Source organism: Curcuma longa, chromosome 19, assembly GCF_044706935.1.
Source record: "Curcuma longa cultivar G26 ecotype Majalengka, Jawa Barat chromosome 19, ITB_CL_G26_1.1, whole genome shotgun sequence".
Classification (NCBI taxonomy): domain Eukaryota; kingdom Viridiplantae; phylum Streptophyta; class Magnoliopsida; order Zingiberales; family Zingiberaceae; genus Curcuma; species Curcuma longa.
In genome coordinates, this window is record NC_133879.1 from 6,589,396 (window position 1) to 6,607,302 (window position 17,907).

Below are 17,907 nucleotides of genomic sequence, written 5' to 3' on the forward strand. Positions count from 1 at the left end.
TTTTTTTACTTTCTTTGTACTTTCTTATTCTACCACTAAGATTCTTGATGGTGCATATCCTTTTGACTTACTAAGTATGCTCTTGGCTATCATTTTCAAATTTAATATCATTTTATCTCATGTCGTATTTGAGTTATGATGTATTTCTCTTCATACTCGTTCTCCTACCCCCTCCTCCTTGAAGATACTTTGTTTCCCATCCTAAAATTTCCACCACTTAATTTTAGGAACCGTGTATATTTTCTTTCTATTAATCTATGCTTAGGTATATATCTAACACTTATTAAGTTTTCTCCAATGATAACCTTGTAATTTTCACAAATCTTTCTATCCTTCTTAATGATCATAAGAAGTCAATTTACGATTTATTATTCCTTGTTCTTTTTTTTTTGAAAAAATATATTAGCTATTATAAGTTTATATGCTATCGCAAAATCCAATATAATTTTTTCTTCTTCATTTATTATTCCAAAATCATAACCCGCACACCTCATATCATATTCCTCATTTCTTATTCCCAAATGTCCATTTAGAACTCCTTGTATTAAAATCATTTTGTTTGGTAGAATTTTTTGTATCATCTCATCTAAGTTTTTTCAAAATTTATACTTTATCTAATTCTACTTGAGATGCATATATGTTAATTATATTAATAGTTTCTTTCACCACCACAATTTTAAAAGTTATATGATCCTATCCTCTTCCTAATTACTCCTATTATTTTATCCTTTAACGAACTATCTACAACAATCTTCACTCTATTTTTTATTTTTACTCATTTATGTAAATCATAACTTAAACTTGAGTTCTCTATTATCTTTGCCTTCTCTGTTCCCATTTTGTCTTTTGTAAACACAAATATTAATTTCTTTAATCATTATATCTACTACCTCTATTGCTTTGCTAGTAAACATTCATATGTTCTATGTTTTAAATCTAAAACAATTGGTATTCCTATAATATTTGTTTTTATCTAACCTATAACGTAATAACTCTTACATATTTAATACTATATTCAGTTCTCATTGAGATGAAGTGGTCCTTACTGAGACGTTACAATTAGACCTTATAATGTGTTTCTTCTAGGGAACAATATAGCATTAACATAATAATTTGATGGATTCATTCATAGAACATTCGTTGTGTTTGACATTGGCTGACAATCTAATGCAACTCTCAACCTTTTCTCATACAAGCTTAGGACTAGCATTGAGATTTTTGCCAAGATAAAGAGAGATGGTTGAAATAATATATGTCTAACGATGAAGAAACATGGAGCAAGAGTGACAAAAGATGAAAAACAAAACAATGTTGGTCATAGATAAAATGTTATTTGTTTCATTTTGTTACGTTCAACACACGAAACACTTTGAAGCATAGTTTTAATAAGTTTATCTACAAGGGTATTGACGTATTGTGGAATTAAGTGGCATGAGGTGAGGCTTCTTTTGTAATGTTGGCCAACACTGTATGAAATTTTAATTTTAATCCTTGGGAATATCATATGAAATTTAGAAAATTATCTTTTTTATTTTATTCTTAATTTAAAAGTTTAAAAGAAAATAAAATAAATATTGAGAATTATTATTTTTTGATACATTTGATTTTATTAAAGATGAATATTGTGTTTAATATATTATTTTTCTTTTAACTTTAATGAATTTATTTATTTTCTAAAAATTAGAAGTTAAAAATTTTTACAAACCAAATAAATCTTATCCTCCCCTCCATTTACTTTAAGAAAAAACAATACTCAAAAAATTGCTAAAGTATGCTTCTAGAACATTTATCGACATTGCACAATAGGTTGATTTTATAGAAATTAAATTTGAAAACATTGAGCTTTTAAAAAGCAATTTCAAGTAGTAGGCGACACACCCATCCACTGCATCTTAAAGCTAGGGCTTGTACTTTTGCCATTAAAGTAAAATTAAATTAAAATAGATTGACCAACAATTTATATAATTAACAAAGGATTTAATCAATTTAAATATTCTTATAACTTTGTAGTTACCAGTAAACAAGTGGTAATTGAGAAGTAAATTCATAACACCAACAGAACATATAATATTTCACTTAGCGAATTGCAAGAAAAGACAACACAGCAAAGGATATAATTACTAAATACATAACAAACAAATTTTAAATAAACATATAAATTTTATAAATGTATATCATCGCAAGAGAACATATAATAATATAACCAAACAATCAAATAAATTCATGATTAGTTGTCATGCTATTAAAAAATATAGTTGACTTTTCAATTAATCAATTACTACAGTTAGTCTAGTCTTCCCTAGGAGGTGAGATACTATGCAAAAAAGTTTTCATTAAATCTTTACCTTCCTCACTTTTTTTTTTGTTCAAATCAACCCTTCTTTTTCCAATTTAACTTGCTTAGACTACTTTCGTTTTTTTTCAATTAAACCTACCTAGATTGCCTAGCTATCCCACTCAGACTACCTAGCCACCCCACCTAGACCGCTTAACTACCCCACTTAGACCGCTTAGCTAACCCACTTAGAGTACTTAACTACGCCACTTGGACCACTCAACTGGCCCACCTAGGGCTCCTTGCCTTGCTTGCTTAGTCGAACAACCAGTCCATTTTTAGAAGATTGACTTGGATTCGTGTTCATGATATAGGCTTAGATTTGATTGAGTGGTGCTTTGTTTTTTATTGTTTTGATATATTTTCTTTAAAAAAACCAAATTATAGATTTTTTGTAGTCTGCAAGCAAGTCTAAGACGCTTTGTTATTGTTGAACTTGAATTGGTCTTCTAGATCTCGAGGTGTAATTTTCATTTACTAGGAGGTAACCCCACTTGGTGACAATGTGATAAAAGGGAACTAAGAGTCATACAACTAATTACTAACTTGAGATAATTAAGAGTTCAACAAACTTTTTTTTTTGTTACAAATACAATGAAAACATATAGTGTAAAAAGATCATGGGAATGAACAAAAAGTACAATAAAATAAAAATATACCATGGAGTCTTAAAATGATACCTTGGCCTGCAAACTAAATTTGCTAAGTGGGTGAACAAGAAAGAAGTAAAGATGTGAAAGAATTTAATCTTGATCAAGAGGTTAAGAAAAAATCCAATAAGTTACAATTTTATACTATAACTTTAAATTCTCATTTGATTTCCTTAATATATATATATATATATATATATATATATATATAGTCAACTATTATTTTACATTTCAAGTATTTATTAACCTTTCTGGGTACTATTATTACTCTAAATTATTCTTTTTATGACAAGTTTAATTTTTAGTTATCATCATTTAGTCACCACCTATAAATCTATCACCAATAATATATCTTTAATAAATTCATTACCAATAAATCCATAAAGAAGCCAGACCTAATGTCCTCAGAATATAATAATATCACTTGATAGATGAGATAGAGTCCGCACCTATGATATACAGTAATATAGTACCTTGGCACAAACAGGTATTGATTGGGACCATCGCTTACTATTGCAATCTCATGTGGAAGGTCACGTACTCTCTTATAAGGCTAGAATTAGAGTTTTCACTTTTCAATATTTTTTTCTCCATTTATATTCATTATTATTCAACTTTAAATCTTCACACCACAAGTATTCTATTCTAAACTTACCGACTAACCAAAATCAACTTTTTAATATGAGTTATGATTATTAACTATATTTTGATATGTGGTTTTCAGGTATGAGGTATAAAAGGTGAAAGTGTTATCAATTGAAATAATTCAGAGCATCCATTTTAATTTCTTAAAACAAACCCTTCTTCTCATGTTAATTTCCATATGAACACCCATGTGTATACCATGAAAAGAATAGCATTAGCTACACCTAATAGTTTAATTTATTTTTAAACCCAATTCATTATTTTAAATATCATTTTAACCCTCCTTTTCTAAAATAATTATAGAAGCATATATACATAATCACTTTATCTATTTATTCATGCACAAAGAATAATGAATTAGGATAGATTTTATCTAACTTTATATGTGCAAAAGATATGTGAGTCTCCGTTTGAATATGTATCTATAAAAACAATATATAAATAACTTAAAAATCAAAATAAATCTATGATAATAATACAAAATCTAAAAATTAACTAAAATTCAAAGTCGATGGTCCAATCTTGATCTTGTTACTTGGATATAATTCCATTTACAGAATGACACCTAACACTATCAGATGATAATTTATTTTCCATTCTAAACTAGATATGCTAACCTAAAATAGAACTATAGTAAGATAAAATGTTTACCTTTTCCCTTGATCAATGAAAGAAGAAAAGTGTTCGCTAATATAAAAACTCAATCTAATCAAACCTAAGTACATATCGTGATCAGTCCAAAATAATTAATCATTTCACAATATCAACCATATAATTATTCACCAATTCTTACCTTTAATTGGTTAGTGCATGAACAACAACCTCGCTCAAGGATATCGAAAGACTTGGAAAACGAGGATAGTTAATAGTCCCTCTTAGCTAGACCAAAAATAGTCGGCTAGTGGCTACAAAGGTTAGGGCAACAAGAAGAGAGAAAGAGACTTATGGAAAGGGGAAAGAAGGCTGACAATCAAAGGCTTCCTCTTGGCTTAACGATGGTGAGCGACCGATGGGTGGTTGTGGGCAAGATTTAAAATATCGAGTCGGACCGAGGATTTGATCCCAGACCTGGACGATACAGTTTCAGTACCATATCGTATCGTGCCAATATAATTTCAATATTTTTAAAATATAAAATATATTAACTAAAATAAAAAAATAAATCTAAATATTTAAAAATAAATTTTTAAAAAAATAATAGGATAATTTTATGATATTTTAATTAAGCCTATTTAAATTATCCCAACTGTAAAATAATAAGACAATGGATTTCTCTCTCTTTCTATTACAAGATATAAGCCCCTATTTATACATGAATATAGGGACCTATTCTAGGAGAATTATTCTAAAAAAGAAAAATAGAATATTTATCCTTAACAGAATATTTTAACAATTCCTAAATATTCTAACACTCCCCCTCAAGCTGGAAGATATAAATTATATGTACCCAGCTTGTTACATATGTAATCAACTCGAGGATGTCTTTTGTCTTCATACAAAAGACCCTTTCCTGGAGCACCTCTGATATATCGGATAATGCTTGTTACAGGATCTCAATGTTTCTTGCATGGAGAGTTGACTTACTACACTTACTGTAAATGAGATATCCGGACGAGTAACAGTAAGGTAGCTTAGTCTCCCTACTAATCGCCTGTATCGTTCAGGATTTGAAAGAGGCTTCCCCTGATTTGGCATGAGCTTGACATTCGGAGAGCTGGAACTTGCTAGCTTGTTGTCGTTACTGGAAGAGGACAGCAGAGAAGAGAGGCGCACGACCACAGGAAGAGTGGCGTCGTGAGGAAGAAATAGGAGCGCGCGACCACGAGAAGAGTGGCGTCGCGAGGAAGAAATAGAAGCTCGCGACCACGGGAAAAGTGGAGTTGCGAGGAAGAAACAGGAGTGCGCGACCACGGGAAGAGTGGCGTCGCGAGGAAGAAACAAGGGCGCACGACCACGGGAAGAGTGACATCGCAAGGAAGAAACAAGAGCGCGCGACCACGGGAAGAGTGGCGTCACGAGGAAGAAACAAAAGCGCGCGACCACGAGAAGAGTGGCGTCGCATGGAAGAAACAGGAGCGCGTGATCACAGGAAGAGTGGTGTCGCGAGGAAACATGCTGCTCGTCGTATCGTGGAAGACACGTGACGAGGAAGCCACCGCGATTGCTGCGTCGCGACGAGGAAAACGCGCGACGAGGAAGGCAGCTGACAGAAACGCACGCGAGGAAAACGCGTGGCGAACAAAGAGAGAAGGAAGTCGTTGCAATTGTTGCGTCGCGACGAGGAAAACACGCGACGAGGAAGGCAGCTGACAGAAATGCATGCGAGGAAAATGCGTGACGAATAGAGAGAGAGAGAAGGAAGAGGATTGGTTTGGGCGGATAACCCTAAACCTAAGGAGGGAGGAAAACCCAAACCTAAACACGAGCACACATGAGGAAAACGCGTGGCGAACAGAGAGAGAGAAGGAAGAGGATTGGTTTGGGCAGATAACCCTAAACCTAAGGAGGGAGGAAAATCCAAACCTAAACACGAGCACACGCGAGGAAAATGCGTGACAAACAGAGAGAGAGAGAAGGAAGAAAAATTGCTGCTGCTGCTGTGTTGCTGGAAAAGCAGGTGCTGGAATGGCGTCGCGATTGCTCTCTGTTCGCGGTGGACATCGCGAACAGGGATGGAGAGATGCGGGAGGCTGCCTTCTTGGGCAGTGCGGCGTCGAGGAGGAGGGACTCGATGGCCTCGGGGCCGCGGTTCTCCTTGCAAGGGTCGAGATCCTCCGGACCGGAAGCGTTCGTCGAAACCTCCCGGAGAGGCGGAGGAGGAGTAGGAGCCGACGAGATCTTGGCAGCAGAACCACCGTCCTCGAAGGCGGCGTTGTCCCAAATATGAAGGCTCATCTTCTTCTGAAGAGTTGCAGCAAGCTTCATGATCGAACGGGGAGAAGTTTGAGTAAGCGACAGGGAGCTCGCTACGACATCCAACTCATCCAATTCAGATCCTTGGCTTCTCTTATTCGCCGGCATCGCCTCCATCTCCCGATCCATCCTCTTCAAAGCGGGCGTACACGGATCCATGAACTTGGTCGGCACGATCCTCCCGCGCGGCCGTCCCCGCGCGTCCCGATCCGCCTTCTTGGCCCGGAGCGCCTCCAGCCTCGAACTCAGCCGTGCGATCATCTCCTCGATCCTCACGATCTCGTCGTCCAGCGAGATCTCCTCGACCTCGGTGAAGGCAACGCGGGAGGCGACGGCGATGAAGAGAGAGAGAAGAGAAAGAATTAGGGTTAGGTGGATAAACCTAAACTCTTTCGCTCTGATACCATGTAAAATAATAAGACAATGGATTTCTCTCTCTTTCTATTACAAGATATAAGCCCCTATTTATACATGAATATAGGGACCTATTCTAGGAGAATTATTCTAAAAAAGAAAAATAGAATATTTATCCTTAACAGAATATTTTAACAATTCCTAAATATTCTAACACCAACTATAGTTAGGAGTTAATTAAAATTATTAACTACGTTATTATTAAAATCTATTTAAAAAATCTGGATTCCACACGACCGCGACTGCGACCTAGGCATGCACAGGTTGCACGACCAGCCCGTGTGACACCTCCGGAAACGTCGCCAGACCCGGGAGACGCCTCGGGCCAGTATCCCGATTGGAGCACTAGTGCCGATGCCGGTCCGCTAGTCAAACGAAAAATTTCACCAATATCGAACAAAATGGCTCGAGATTTCAATCTTTGATCCTAACAATGCAACATTGGCCTTGTGGATAAGAAAGTTTTACAACACAATTTCTTGGACTGAAATTAGTTAGCAAACATGAGAAAGGAATTTAGTAATTGATTTGATCCTTAAAAGAATTAATATAATCTTTTCTTTACCTCCCCAAAAATTAAAACAACTCCGAATTGGGTGTGTTTGATTCCATGGTTTAAAACCATTGTGCCTACTGGCACGGGAAAAATTTATTATTCAACCCATAAACTAGCATGGGATAACTTTTCAAGACATGATACTTACCTTGATTCAATGATCAGTGATTATAGAACATAAATCGTTCCTCACAAACAATGAAGGTGACCACGAATGAGTTCCTTCTGAAAGATGGCAACAACTCTCTTCTTTCTCCCTACGTGATTTTTTCCTCCCAATTCATTTCTTCACAAGTGATGACACCATAAGAGATAGTAACTTTGACTTTGATGACCATATGGCTAGACTAGAGTATTAGAAAGTAAGATTACATAATATTATTTTATATGCTTCAAAATTACAAAATGTGTATAATCATTGTTTTGGTTAAATCTTGATGAGAAAATTTATAGAAGGAAGAGACTTCATCCTACTCTTACATGTTTTACAACTATTTCATTGCATTACAAAGCATATAAAGTTAAAAAATGATGCTTTACGTACAATGGTACTTAAACGTAGTGGACCTTTTTTTCTCATGCAATGCAAAGAGAAAATGTGTTAATCTTATTCTTGATTCTAAATTTTGAATGTGCAGCACTATTTATCAAATAGCAGAACCTCTTATCTATATATTAAAACTTATTGATAGTGAAGATAGGCCAATAATGAGTTACTTGTATGGTGGCATGCATGCTGCAAAAGCAGATATAGAAAAAAGATTTCATAGGAAAAAAAAAGAAAAAGAAAAGGGTCAGTCTATATTTGAATATCATTAATTATCATTAGGATAGAAAACTTCATCAGAATCTTCATGTCGCTAGTTTTTTTGTTTTTAATTCTATATGATCAACATGATTCTATTCAAATATCAAAACATGATTACATTATTTCACTTTTAGATGTCATTAAGAAGTTTATACATAATAATAATAACTTGAGAAGTAACAAAGAAATGAGATGAAAATTTTCTAAGAAACAAAAAAGAGATTTTGACAGAATAACCACAATAAATGGTGGTAAGATGATGCATCATGTACTTGTTTTACTTTGATATATGGCTGTTTGTCGATGTTCTTATTATGTTTTTATAGAAAATTGAAGTACCATGTTGTCATCAAACATAACATTTCATCTTTTGTAAGTGGGAACAATCAATTTCTAAAGGCTTACCGTTGGCAGGTCGCTCTAAGAACTTTGTGAGAATGTTTGTAAAGAGTGCCCTATATCTGAACGCTACCATCTTCTGATTATAAAGTATATAGTTGTAGATTGGGCATAAAAGGTAGCCCGGTGCACGAAGCTCCCACCAATACGGGGCCTCGAAGAAGCATCGAACCATATTAAGTTTATTGTATGCGGTCTTACCTTGCATTGCAAAAGGTTGTTTCCGTGACTCGACCCGTGACCTAGATGTAGATTGGGCATGTATCTTATAAATTTGATGATCACATTATCCTGTTGTGCTCTCCTAGAAGCAATATGCTATCTTGGAGTAAACAAGCAAATGTAGCGGTCATGTCAACTTTAAAGGCATAATACAAGCTTATGGCTCTAGCTATATATCAGTTTGTTTGGCTCAAACAATTAATAAGTGAGTTGAGTGTGTGGATAATACATAAAATTATACTTAAAAAGATGCAATTGAAGGTTATCATTTCCTTATTCTAATAATTAATTAGCAAATTTGTTGACTAAACCCTTGAGAGGTCCTAGGATTTAATATATTTATAATGAGTTGAGTATAGAAAAATGGATATCATTTAGTAAAATGGGTATGTCACATTTTATAAAACCAAACACATCTGATATTGTCTAGAGGAAATTAACGTGTTTCACAAATTCTATGATCGTAAACAAATATTTTTCATAAGATTACTAATTTTCTACTCAAAAAAGAACCATATCTTGAAAATAAACTATAATATGAAATCAATCGCTGAAGATATAAATACCTGAGTAAATATTTTAATCAATTTTCTAACAGATTTTGGAAGACAGTATGGCAATATCTGCTCTAGTGAAGTATCACATGCAGCTGACAAGAACAAGCCACGGCGCCAACTCAAATAATCAAAGAATGCAGACTTTCCCAAAGCTACAAAAGTGATGTATTTTCCAATGTTGATCAGAAAAATAATGAAATGGTAGAAAAAAGATTGGATCAAGCCAAAAACTAGTCAAAGCGGGGTAAGGAACAGATGAAAGTCACTTACGATTATAACTAGAAGCAGCACTAAAGGGATAACCATGCGTATCTTGTCCAAAGCAGAAGGCCAAAAGCATCTGCCAAAGGGTAGGAAACTGCTGGAGACCAGGTCTCAAGTTCTCTAACGTGCACTGGGAAGAGGATCCACTGTTTCTGTTCACACTTCCAGTGCATAGACATTTCTGCATTGGCGCAGTAGCATACATTAGAGTAGCCAAAGCAGCCATCTCTCCTCCACCTTCAGCCATATCATCAACAGTATGTATTATTTCATCAATCTCTAGGACATCTAGCTTGCTGTCAGGGCCAGCATGTCGCTGCAAATTTGAACGGGCATTGTAAAATGATGCTTCATACTCGCAAGTTTTGACCCTAGAATAAAGGAACCAATTTGCCCAGTGGCAATCACCCTGAGAAGCACAAACAAAATGCACAAAAGTTGGGAAACAATATTTCTTGAGCAGATATTTGACTATGCCAAAAAAGAAACAGAAGGTCTATATCTTATTTTGTTTTTAAAAAAATGGGACTTCTGTTTTGAAGCAAGAGGAAGGATTAGAAGTGGGATTTTGCTTGTAATAAATAAGTAAAATTATACACAGAATGTGTCAACATGCAGATTTAGTGAACAGAAGTTCATAAGTAGGTTAGATCTGACTACTAGAGAATTTACAGTTAGTTACTAGAATCCTGGTTTTACATTGTTGGGATAAATAGATAACACCATATCCTTTCATAATAAATGACTGGCAGTATCTCATATGCCCAAGATTGTGTAACAAAGCACAAGCAACTTACTGCAGCTTGCTTTAGAGAATGGAGAGATTGATAATCCTGAAGAAGATGATGATCAGTGTATAGGTCCAAAAGATATGGTAAGTAATGTTGCACACAGTAGTTAACAAGAAGTTTATGGATAGCTTCTGAAGTATCCAGGCACCTTCTAGAACTGTTTGCTAAATCCAAGTCAAGTGAACTGTCAGAAAACTTATCCTTGGCAAGCATTCTAGGTGTAGAGGTTAACAAGCCCGCAAGAGCAAGAAGTGGCATGATCTCATCACTACTTCGCCAGGAGTGTTTCAAGAAGATACATCTCTTTGCAAGTTCTTCCTCCACATGAAGTTTCAACCAGGATGTGCATGCATTAATAGCAGAAAACCCAAACAATTTGACATGTGGAACATCCAAAGAAACAACCTCCAAATCTTCAGGAGAGCATATATACAAGCCACTAGAATGGTCAGCAAGCATCTCAATTGGTTCAGCATTAGAAGGAGAATATGAAGCCAAATTAATTACAAGAGACCCTTTTAACAACAAAGATGTGGGAAAAGCATCTAAAAGCTTGGAGATCTCCTTTGTATCACTGTGAGCTATATAATATTCAAATTTGGATTCCCATGGTATATCAACTCCCACGTGAACACACTGATCAAGCATTATCTGCAACAAAATAGTCATCTTAATATCAGGCTTGTGTGAAATTCAAACCAGAATGAACATATCCTTTTTGTAGGAGCAGGAGACACAAAAGTTCATAGAACATCAATAACACTCCATGTACAATGATAAAAGAGATTAACCATTACAGTTGTCTAATACAAGTGAATGCAGGAAAAAAAATTGCAAGGAAAAGCAATGGTAAAGGTTTGCGTAAGAGACAGAAAAAGGTTCATAACACATCAATAATGCTTCAAGTACCATGAAAAAAAGATTGAAAAGTGCAACGAAAACCTAGGTCACATGATTGCAACAGAATATGAATTTAAACATAACGTATATTGAAAGACAAACCAACTTGATTTCAAGGGATGAACAATAAATTAAAAAATTGTAATGCATTCAATTTTTTTTGGATGAACATGCCAAAAAATAAAGCAAGATATTATGACAGTAATTGATACATATAATGAGCAAAGTAACCTAACAAAATATACCACAAGGTGCATAAACACTTAGCAATATAACCAAAAATAATCCAATAATAAAAAATTTCCAAATTTTCATCAAAACTGGCCAAACGGTATAGACATTTTACATTAACCCTATAAAATAATAATGGCATAGAAAAAATGTTTAGTGGCTACATAAAATCTAGTATGACAAATCATATCTAATGGAAGATACATACTAAAGTGAATATATAAGTGCAACGAATGGAAGATACATATCATATTATGAACTTGGGAAAATAAAATAAATGACATCTTATTATAAAAAAACAAAGCAATGCTTCCTTGACCAACAAATCAGTAATCTAGCTTCCAGAGATTAACTAGCTAAATAAAATTATCAATATAGAGTACAGAGTTATGAAAAATTAACTACTCTACACAGTCTAGTTGTCCGAAGCAAGGTTTAAAATCTCGACCCGTACCGAAGTTTCAATCCCAAATCGGAGCGATACAATTTTGGTACTGTATCGTATTGTACTGATATAATTTCGATATTTTTTAAATATAAAATATATTAACTAAAATAAAAAATTTAATCTAAATATTTAAAAATAAATAAAATATTTTTTAAATATATATATATATTAAATTAATGAGATAATTTATTAAGCTTTAATTAAGTCTATTTAAATTATCTCGATTATAGTTGAGAGTTAATTAAAATTATTAATTTAATTAAACCTAAGTTCAAACCTACCTGGCCCTGCTTCCTGTCTACACGATGCATCCCCGCTACCACACGACGCCTCCAGAGGCATCACAAGAGTCCAACGACACCTCCGAACACATCGCACGATGGCGGAGATGCTTGTAAACACATCGCGAGGGCCCAATGATGCCTCTGCACCGAAGGCATAACTGTGTCGCTGTCGATGTCAGTCCGCAAACGGAACGAAATGTTTCGCCTATATCGGACGAAACGACTCGAGATTTCATTCCTTGATCTGAAGTCATGTTACTAGTAATAATGGAGCATGTACAATTAAATAAGCCAATTTCATGATACTACCCCATGACCATGATGGTGTTAGGTTGTACACTGGTATACAATAGCATCTAACTTATCAAAATACAAACAAAATCATGCATGATTTTTTCCTCCAGGTATTGCCAAAAAGATTTGGTACAATAGCCAAGCCATCAATCAGAAGTTCACTTTTATGTATCAAGTTGTAACCTGGAAAATAGTTCATCAAAAGAAAATTATTTGCAATAATAATAAAATACAATATATACAAAACTAGTGACTTACACGATCTATTGTTCTTTGGTCCCAGGCATCAGACCAAGCAGCTGCAGAAGCCCAGTAACTAGGAGGTGTGCTATCTTCATCAGCATCAGAAGTAGAAGAACCATCATCCATGTATGCCCAAGAACCAAGGATCACTCCATCAATATCACCACACGGAATATTAAGATGGTCGGTCACGCGGAAGGTTAACATTGCATTATCAGGTTCTAATGTAAGAGTTGAAGGTGTCTGATAAATTCTTTTCCGCCTCTGTAAATATATTCTCCAAAAGCTAGTGCTCGGATATAGTCTCTTCATAACAATAGAACAAAAATTGATTGATTAATAGCTCAAAATATACAAGCCTATGATAAGAAAATAAAAAGGAAATTGCTAGATGAACTACACAAACATACCTCAATAAGGAATATTTTCTCCAATGCTTTTAGTTCATTTGTCCTTAAATATCCAAGTCTCCTCATCTCTTCTGCAATTCGCACCCGAAGAGATCGCCTTACAGTACCAAATAATAATTGTCTAAGGACAACTTCTATGTCCTCCCCTAGTTTATGTAATGTTGCAATAGCTAGCTCAGCTTGCCCCTGTTAGATTAACAATGTAATTTAAAGATATCTATTGCAAAAGACTAGTTTAATGGCAAGGTTGAAAATATGAGACTGCGCCGCTTGGTATGATATGAATTTACTTGGAAACAGTAGGTGATTGGTGTAATTTCAAGCAGTTCACAATGAATAGAGATTATTATGTGGGTGCATACATATTGAGCAAGACAATATAAATCAATTACTTTAATTGAAAAATAAAATTTTTAACCGTTACTTTTTTTAATAGGCATTGTCATGCTAGCACATAGCACAGTATAGCATAATCTGAAATTTCATATCATGTCGAGTGACATAAACAAAACATACTATTCTAATAAATTACAAAAACAAAAGGAAAATGACTTTTGTGATAGTTGTGCCAATAGTGTTGATGAGTATCATGTGATGCCACACACTCAACATATTTAGGCATGCGTGAAAATGAATTCATGTCATGTTTTATTTTTTAAAATTTGTTCCCCTAAAATTATAATGATTATCTAATTGTTAAAAAAATTCTAAAAGTAAATACATGAAAGAAGATATAAAAGTAACGCTTATATAAATTCATCTCAACATCAATAAAAGTAAAGATAAGTATTAAATCATTTTCGGTTCAACCATACCATGATTTATTAAAACCAAAAAAACTAAATGAGAGATACTTAAATGAGTGAAACTCATCTAAATTTATCTAAGACACTTTACAAGTGTCAAAGCATGAAGAAAATTTTAATTCACTATCTAATTCTTATAATTTTATTTTTACAAATAAATAAAATAAGTGAAGAAAGTATTCAAGTGATAAAATCCCTCTAAATTAATCTCAAGATTAAAATTTCAAATTGTGCCAAAGTTTCAATATATAATTGGAACGATACATACCATATCGTGTCGTGCCAATTTATGCCAGTATAGTATCAATAAAGTATGAGTAAATGCATATTAATATAAAAAATCACTTTCATTAATATTCAATTACTATAGATACTCATTATTGAGTTTAAATTTTAGGTGTTGACTATTGAGTTCATGTTTCCATATTACCTCGTAAAATATTTGGTGCCTGTTGAATCCTACAACAACTATTCATTAACATATAAATTTGAAATCCATATTTTTATTGCTATTGCACATAATAAAAATTTTAACAAATTTTATTCTAGAGACATCAAATCCAAGAACTTCTACATTTAAAGTATTGATGTAGAATGGTCATGGAAATTGGTCTTCAACTTCTTCTACATCTACAAATATTTAGTGAACCCAAATTGTCACAAATTTAAAATTCTAATGCTTTAACTTCAGATTCAATGTAGAAAAAATTCATTGAATCAGAGAACTAAATTTGGTTTAAGAATTCAGATAAAATTATATTCCCTATTGTATAATGAAGGAATTAGGGAATGATTGATATGTTGTATGTTGTATACATTACTTGTATATATAATGATAATTCTTGGATGAAATAGGCATTTACTCTATATGTTTTTGACATTATAAAAAACAACAAACACAAATTATCATGTGTGATTGGAGAAAATACCCTTAAAAATTAGGCTAAAAATATTCCATAAATGTTAGAAATTTATAAAAAGGGATGAGAGTATCATCTATTAAATAAATTTTGAATTAATACAATTTTCAAATTCCGTCAATGATAAATATACCAATTAATAAATTAATCATGAGCATATACGCAATTAAATTTGAAAACTATAAAACTCTTTTATGTTTATTCCTTTAGTAAAAATAACAATTGGTTGTAGTTGTTTATCAATTTAAATGAAATATAAATATATGTCATAAAATCAAGCTCCCAATCGAGAAATTGCGAACTCCCAAAATTGTGAAATTATGAAGCTTTCTAAACAAAGCCAACTAAGTATTAATTGTAATAACACTATTTTAAAAAATCCTATCAAATAATGAATGAATAATAGAAAATTATCTCATACAAAAATTGAAAATATATCAAAATTAACCTTATTAGGATTTAAATTGGTAGTTAATTTTTACAAATTCACCAGTGCAATATTTAATTTACATATTTATCAATGAATTATCGAAACCTAATCACTTAGTAGAGTAATGATAGCACCCTGATAGTTATAGGATTATTAACTAATTACAGTATTAATTAATTATTTGACTTAATTAATTATAATCAATTTATTTATTTATTTATGCACAATTAATAGGAATTTAAATTTGATAAAATATTAAAACCCAAAGTTAAAGTCAAATTTACCCAAAAAATCAAAGGTTAAAAAAGAAAATTAGCTAAATCAAAGATAAAATGGAATTTACCATAATCACTAGTTAAATGGGATCTACCCTAAAATGAATAGTTAAATAAAAGTCATCTAAAAATTAGTAATTAAATGAAATTTACCCTAAAATCAAGGTTAAATACTAAAATTAGGAGTTAAAATGAAATTTATTTAAAAATCAAGGCTAAATTGAAATATTTCCTAAAAATTAATAGTTGACTAAAATGAGTTAAGTTAGAGTTTTGATTAAATCCTAAAATTAAAGGTTAAAAATAAGATTTATCTTGAATCAAAGTTAAATTGAAATATTCCTGATATGATTAAATCGAGGTCCAACAAAAAAGAAATCTCCGCCGTGGCATTTCCTACTCCACCGCGATTCCACTCTCAATCATGAAATCCCACCTCATCACAATAAGGCAAAACCCCTTCCTTATCTCTACTTCTTCATGACTACTCTCTGCATTCCTCCATGTTCCATTGAACTCCTCCATCATCTGTCAACTCCTATTTTTACTGCTAGATCCAACAAAATTATTCCCCAACATCATGCATGATTCTTATCGTCTCCTTTTGTGTCAATTAAGACATGATTGGTGTTGCTCGATCATACATGGCAGCATTGTTTTAGCACACACAACATTGGAATTATTGTATATTCCCCTCCAACCACTCCACCCTGTTTGGTTTTTAGTTGAGGAACATAACAAAATATGTTGGTTGTGCTCTTCAGGACTGCATGAAATTTCAATTGTTGATCTCAACCAGCTTCAATTTGTGCTAAAGTGGACTAAAGGTCAACATAACATGGTATTGAAAGTGTATCATTCTAGCCAAAGATCAAAGCTCTAGCTTAGAACAATATTTTAAACCTTGTAAAGTAGTGCACGGTATATACCAATCCTAAAATACACACAAATCAATGTTGAACCAATAATTAAAGGGTGTTAAAAGATCATGCAAGATTTTTTCTTCAAAAACAAACCATGTGCAATATTAAACACTGTTATAAGGTTGAGCAACATTTTACCTTCAAAAATAAATCATATGCAATACCCCTTCCAGTATCACGAACTTCACTAAAAATATCTTGAGGCTCTTTATTGGATGTTAATTGTCTCTGATTTTGTAAATGCATCTGAAGAACAGCTAAAGGAAGACGGCCAGCATGTAGGGCATCTTTTACAACAGTTTTAATATCAAAATTATCTAAATGCCAACGTGTAATCATGTCTTTGGGATTTTCCAAAGGAATCAAATTCCTTTGCATTATACTAACCTCACGGACACAAAGTTCATGAGTTCTAACCATATCTGGAGAAGATTCTACTGATTGAACTGCTAGAGTACCAGAACTATCCAATGGTGATTCAGATGCACCTGATGAACAATCTCCCTTTGACTGATGTTCTGAACTATCAATCTGCTGATGTGAAAGTATGGAATCACTCTGCAATGCTTCTTGATCCTCCAAACCTGATGCATCTCTACCATCTGCTGGCTACAAATCAACAATATAATGTCCATTAATTACAAAGAAACCAAATAAACCCATTTTAGTCTGAATTTTATAGGCGAAATAAAGTATCATACATCTTGGATTGGTCTTCTATTCTTTGAAATCAACCGACTTTGAAGATTTCTTATAACCTCCAAATAGAATGCCATTTCATAAATTCTTCTTGAATTGTTACTGACATGGTCCCACATTTGCAAGTTTGACAGTGACTGAGACGGTCTGAATCCTTTTCCAGCATCAAGCATGAGAGTTTTCTTTAGAGTCAAAGAACCATATCTACGAATCACTTTAGTTGCATAGCAAGCAGCAAGAATCAGTAGCCTGAAACAATACTAGTACATATTGAGATGAGAAGGAGATGAAAAACCCAAAATCATGAAATGCTATCAAGAACTAGCACAGCATTAACTTTCTAAAGCAACATAACCAACGATCACAAATTCAAAACTATAAAATCATGCAACAATTAGCATATAATAATTAAAGAAAAAACTTGATTGATATTGCACAAAATTCCCGAAGAGCAAACTTATACTTAGCAATTATTTTAAAGATTCTAAAT

General features: G+C 33.3%; 1 protein-coding gene across 3 annotated transcripts in view; it reads right to left on the bottom strand.

The window, feature by feature from the left end:
- LOC141812506 (uncharacterized) overlaps positions 1-17,907 on the bottom strand; it is a 68,435-nt gene that overhangs the window by 31,721 nt on the left and 18,807 nt on the right. For all 3 annotated transcript variants that reach the window (XM_074700495.1, XM_074700494.1, XM_074700496.1), the window contains 7 exons: positions 17,420-17,666; positions 16,857-17,327; positions 13,365-13,550; positions 12,970-13,260; positions 10,561-11,205; positions 9,770-10,172; positions 9,509-9,651 (listed from right to left, as the gene is read on the bottom strand). In XM_074700495.1, the coding sequence (XP_074556596.1) occupies positions 9,509-9,651; positions 9,770-10,172; positions 10,561-11,205; positions 12,970-13,260; positions 13,365-13,550; positions 16,857-17,327; positions 17,420-17,666 (2,386 nt within the window). The remainder of the gene's footprint in view (positions 1-9,508; positions 9,652-9,769; positions 10,173-10,560; positions 11,206-12,969; positions 13,261-13,364; positions 13,551-16,856; positions 17,328-17,419; positions 17,667-17,907) is intronic.